General features: G+C 37.4%; 1 protein-coding gene across 1 annotated transcript in view; it reads left to right on the top strand.

Annotated features, from left to right (window-relative positions):
• CEP192 (centrosomal protein 192) overlaps positions 1-6,270 on the top strand; it is a 193,928-nt gene that overhangs the window by 142,316 nt on the left and 45,342 nt on the right. Inside the window, exons 31-33 of the mRNA XM_023724815.1 lie at positions 1-27; positions 284-399; positions 1,937-2,046. Coding sequence (XP_023580583.1) covers positions 1-27; positions 284-399; positions 1,937-2,046 — 253 coding nt within the window. The remainder of the gene's footprint in view (positions 28-283; positions 400-1,936; positions 2,047-6,270) is intronic.

Raw genomic sequence — 6,270 nt, 5'->3', positions numbered from 1 at the left:
TTTGTGCTCAAGGAAAGAACACAACAGGTAAGCAGAAAAGTCTCTGCACTAAAAATATGAACTCGTTTTTAGAGTAAATTAATAATTACATATTTTATGGCCAGAAGCTAAGATATTAGTATTTGAATGCTTATTTATTTTCTGATCCACTTGGAAATGCTATACATATGCATTCACATCTGTATGTTGAATGTTTAGGCTCATAAGACAGTTTATTCGGAATGAAATTACTTATTCAAGAAAATAGATTTAAAGTAATTCCTGGATTTTTTCCTTGGCTCAGCATGTCACTATAATATATAACCCATCAGACAGAGAGGGCAGTTACACGACTACAACAGAACTATCAACTATATACTTCTTTGGTGGCGATGAAATTTCAAGACAGCAGTATCGAAGGTAGGTTACTTAGAGAATGTTGTGGACTGTTTTATTAGTAGAAATAATCAAGGCTTAAATGCTTTGGGATTTTGAATTTATAGAACATGTTCCATTGTTTATTAGTAAATTGGTAGATTAAAAATCTTGGTAAAATTTTTTGGCTGGTAAGCTACCATAAAGTGAGGAACAGATGCTTATAGGAAACCCAGGTCCTCTCTTTACTTGCGGGGTGCCTTCTTTTCTGGGCATATGTGTTGTTGTCTTTTCTTTTGCTCTGTAGGCTCATCATGCTTCAGAACAGCGCCATTTTTGTAATGTACTCTTGAGACTATATCAAGTGACAGTAGATCAATTTCAGAAAAGATTTAAGAACTACTGAAATAGTATGTTGTATAAACACACCTGACTAATTTGGAATATTTCTGGAAGTGCAATGAATTGTTTGAAAAGATCATATTTTAGAAATATGTAGGATATTTAACTATGGTATTTAAAGCATGTTCTTTTAGAAAATTTGATACATCTGATTTAAATATAGCTTAATATTCTGAAGTGTTGGCAAATTTAGGATATTGATTTAGGTCTAGATGGGACTTAAACGTAGATAAAATACTACTGTGTTGAATTCTGGGTTCTTTCATTATAAAATACTATTTCCTAGCCTTAGAGCACTTGAATATAAATAAATGCAGCTCAGGAGGTTTTGTGTGTTAGCTTAACTTCCCAACAGGGGAGGGTATGTGGATGCATATACCACTCTTTACTTCCAACCCTTTGTGCTCTGCTGTATTTTATTCTGATACAGAATTTTGGAAATTGTCTTTTTTTTTTTTTTTTAAATCTGTTGAGGATCATTGGAATGTTTAAAAAGAAGGAGCTTAATTCCTTGCTACCTGATGCTAGAACAGGCCAAATGTGAAGATGTCAGCTTTTAACCTAGTTTTGTTTTCCAATTAAATATTTTAGAATAGAAATGGAAACTGATATTTGGAGAAATCAGATTACCAGTTTTTTTGCTTTGGTTTTTTTCTCTTTTTCCTTTCTCTCTATTGGTTTATAGAAATCACTGTACTGTTTTAGAAATTCTGTTTGTCATAAATTTGCAGCAATGAGATTTCGTTTGTTTGTGAACATGAGTGTTGTAAAGATTCCCTGGAAGAGGCCAGATAAACACAGTTATGTGGTAATTTAAATTTTTCCCTCTGATGCCTTATTTGTATCATTTTTCTAGCATATTCTTTTTTTCTGAGATAAATTTCTAACTGGGACCATATTATCACAAATATTAAAAATGGAAGACCTGAAAAGGATCTAATTTTATTCTTCTTTCTACTCTTATATTAGGGGGTTCTTGTTTTGATGTTTATATTTAACTAAAATTATGATAATTTTACCCCCATGTATACCTTGTAAGGGAACTTTCAAAACAAGAGTTTGAGAGCACCATACTAATGTGTGTCATGCTGTTAGTAGGATTTGCCAAATGCACTAATGAAAACCTAATTAAGGCCATTTTATGTGCAAAACCACGTTTGAATTAAATCTCTCCTGGCAGAGCCCTGTTGCATAAACCAGGGATTATACAACAGATACTGCCAGAACATAGTCTGTTGCAGAACATTAATTTTGCTGAAGCATTTCAAGATGAGCTGCTAGTCACTGAAGGTAAGATTTTCAACGTATCTTAACTTTTTGGAATCATAATAATGTCTAGGTTCAATGATATGATGTAAGTGGGAAGAATGTCATTTTATGCTGTGGTTGTCTGGCTGAGTTTGAGCCACAGCTCCACCATATGACTTTGGACAAATTACTTAACATTACTGAAATTTAGCTTTCTTATCTGTAAAATAGAAAGAATAATAATATCTAGCTTTTTATCCGTACAGAGTTGTTGTGAGAATCAAATGAGATAATGTTCATGAAAGAGCTTTGCTATACAAATGTTTGTTGCTGTTAATATTGCCATGAGTCAGAATGACGGCAACAGGTTTGGTTTTTTTTTTATTGTTATTTATTCTGTGAGTAGGCTTGTAAATAGCGGAGAAGTAGAATGGCCATTACTAAACTCAAATTAATTACTTCTTAAGATTTAATGAGTGTGAACTTAACATTCATTTTGAGATTTCTGCACTATTATGCCTACACTAAGATTTATGGAGGATGTGCTGGTGGCAGAAGAGCCCTAGACAGAAAATGGTAGAGTGACTCTTATCTAGACGTTTAGCCCAATGGGAGCTAAACAATTCAGGTATTTAGTAGTGTCTGTTATTTATTCAGGAGCCTTGGTGGTGCAGTGGTTAAGAGCTGCAGCTCCTTAACCAAAAGGTCAGCAGTTAGAATCCACCAGCCGCTCCTTGAAAACCCTATGGGGCGGTTCTTCTCTGCCCTCTAGGGTCGCTATGAGTCATAAATCAACTCAGCGGCAATAGGTTTGGATTTTTTTTGGAGGGGGGTGTTATTCATTCAAAAAAATATGTTTTGAGAAATATTAATTGTATAAACCCCACGCACCTGTCAGTGTGTCATACTATAGTGGTTTGCGTGTTGCTGTGATGCTGGACGCTGTGCCACCAGTATTTCAAATACCAGCTGGGTCACTCATGGTGGACAGGCTTCAGCTGAGCTTACAGACTAAGACAGACTAGGAAGAAGGACCTGGCAGTCTACTTCTGAAAAAACTAACCAGTGGAAGACTTTATGAATAGCAGAAGAACATTGTCTGATATAGTGCTAGAAGATGAGCCTTTCAGGTTGGAAGGCACTTAAATATGACTGAGGGAAAGCTGCCCCCTCGAAGTAGAATTGACCTTAATGACGTAGATGGAGTTAAGCTTTCGGAACCTTCATTTGCTGATGTGGCACGACTCAAAATGAGAGGCAAACAGCTGCAAACGTCCATTAATAATAGGAATGTGGAATGTACAAAGTATGAATCTAGGAAAATTGAAAGTAATCGGCAGTGAAATGGAACACATAAACATCAATATCCTATGCATTGGTGAGCTGCAATGGACCAGTATTGGCCATTTTGAATCAGACAGTCACGTTGTCGAGTATGCCGGGAATGACAAATTGAACAGGACTGGCGTCACGTTCATCGTCAGAAAGAACATTTCAAGATCTATCGTGAAGTATAATGCTGTCGCTGATAGGATAATATCCATATACCTACAAGGAATACAGTTAATACAAGTATTATTCAAATTTATGCACCAACCACTAAGGCCAAAGATGAGGAAATTGAAGATTTTTTACCAACTTCTACAGTCTGAAATTGACCAAACATGCAATCAAGATGCATTGATAATTACTCATGATTGGAATGTGAAAGTTGGAAAAAAAGAAGGAACGGTGGTTGAAAAATATGACATTAGTGGTAGAAACGATGCCAGAGATCGCATGATAGAATTTTGCAAGACCAATGACTTCTTCATTGCAAATGCCTTTTTTCAGTAACATAAACGGCAACTATCCACGTGGACCTTGCCAGATGAAATACACAGGAATCAAATCAACTACATCTGTGGAAAGAGATGATGGAAAAGCTCAATATCATCAGTCAGAAAAAGGTCAGGGGCCAACTGCAGAACAGAACATCAGTTGCTCATAGGCAAGTTCAAGTTGAAGCTGAAGAAAATTAGAACAAGTCCATGAGAGCCAAAGTACAACCTTCAGTATATCCCACCTGAATTTAGAGACCGTCTCAAGAATAGATTTGATGCATTCAACACTAATGACCAAAGACCAGGCAAGCTGTGGAATGACATCAGGGACATCATACATGAAGAAAGCAAAGGTTGTTGAAAACACAGGAAAGAAAGAAAAGACCAAAATGGTTATCAAAAGAGACTCTGAAGCTTGCTCTTTAACGTAGTATAGCTAAAGCAAAGTGAAGAAATAATGAAGTAAGAGAGCTCAACAGAAGGTTTCAAAGGGCAGCTCGATAAGGCATAGTAAAGTATTGTAATGAAATGTGCAAAGACCTGGAGTTGGAAAACCAAAAGGGAAGAACACGCTCAGCGTTTCTCAAGCTGAAAGAACTGAAGAAAAATTTCAAGCCTTGAGTTGCAGTATTGAAAGATTCTATGGGGAAAATATTGAATGACGCAGGAAGCATCAAAAGATGATGGAAGGAATACACAGAGCCATTGTACAAAAAAGAATTGGCTGAAGTTCAACCATTTCTGAAGGTAGCATATGATCAAGAACAAATGGTACTGAAAGAAGTCCAAGCTGTATGTACTGAAGGTGTTGGCAAAAAACAGGGCTCCAGGAATTGATGGAATACCAATTGAGATGTTTCAGCAAACGGATGCAGGGCTTGAAGTACTCACTTGTCTCTGCCAAGAAATTTGGAAGACAGCTACCTGGCCACCAACTGGAAGAGATCCATATTTGTGCCAATTCCAAAGAAAGGTGATCCAACAGAAAGCAGAAATTATCGAACAGTATCGTTAATATCACACGCAAGTAAAATTTTGCTGAAGATCATTCAAAAGCAGCTGCAGCAGTATATTGACAGGGAACTGCCAGAAATTCAGGCCAGATTCAGAAGAGGACATGGAATGAGGAACATCATTGCTGATGTCAGATGGACTCTGGTTGAAAGCAGAGAATACTGAAAAGAAGTTTACCTGTGTTTTATTGACTATGCAAAGTCATTTGACTGTGTGGATCATAACAAATTATGGATAATATTGTGAACAATGGGAATTCCAGAACACTTAATGGTACTCATGAGGAACCTGGACATAGACCAAGAGGGAGTTGTTTGAACAGAACAAGGAGATACTGAGTGGTTTAAAATCAGGAAAGGTGTACATCAGGGTTGTATCCTTTTACCATACTTAATACAGTGTTTGCTGAGCAAATAATCTGAGAAGCTGGACTATATGAAGAAGAACATGACATCAGGATTGAAGGAAAACTCGTTAACAACCTTCTATATGCAGATGACACAACCTTGCTTGTTGAAAGTGAAAAAGACTTGAAGCACTTACTGATGAAGATCAAAGACCACAACCTTTAGTATGGATTACACCTCAACATGAAGAAAGCAGAAATCCTCACAACTGGACCAATAAGCAACATCATGATAAATGGAGAAAACACTGAAGTTGCAAGGATTTCATTTTACTTGGATCCACAATCAACGCCCATGAAAGCAGAGTCAATAAATCAGACAACGCATTGTATCGGGCAAATCTACTGCAAAAGACCTCTTTGAAGTGTTAAAAAGCAAAGATGTCACTTTAAGGACTAAGGTGCGCCTGACCCAAGCCGTGGTGTTCTCAGTTGCCTCATAAGCATGTGAAAGCTGGACAGTGAATAAGGAAAACTGAAGAAGAATTGATGCCTTTGAACTATAGTGTTGGTGAAAAATATTGAGTATACCGTGACCTGCCAGAAGAATGAACAAATCTGTCTTTGGAGAAGTACAGCCATAATGATCCTTAGAGGCAGGGATGACAAGAGTACGTCTCACATAGTTTGGATGTTATCAGGAAGGACCAGTCCCTGGAGGAGGACATCAAGCTTGGTAAAGTAGAGGGCCAGTGAAAAAGAGGAAGACTCTCAACAGGACAGATTGACACAGTGGCTGCTACAATGGGCTCAAGCGTTAACAACGATTGTGAGGATGGTGTAGCACCGGGCGGTGTTTGGTTCTTTCATAGTTAGTGTCGCTATAAGTTGGAACTGACGGCACCGAACGACAACAATTCTATAAAAATTTAGGTATACAGCAGAGCCAACATGGCACTGTAGACAGAAGCACCATGCTGTCCCTCTGCACCAAAGACCTAAAAAACTAAGTAAAACGCAACAAACGTCAATCCTGGAACCCTGAGTACCAAATGAAGGAATAAAGAACTCGATAAAGCACCA

This window comes from Trichechus manatus, unplaced genomic scaffold (genome assembly GCF_000243295.1).
Source record: "Trichechus manatus latirostris isolate Lorelei unplaced genomic scaffold, TriManLat1.0 scaffold00262, whole genome shotgun sequence".
NCBI lineage: Eukaryota > Metazoa > Chordata > Mammalia > Sirenia > Trichechidae > Trichechus > Trichechus manatus.
Note: the sequence above shows the minus strand (reverse complement) of the source record. Positions and strands in the feature narration are given on the sequence as shown.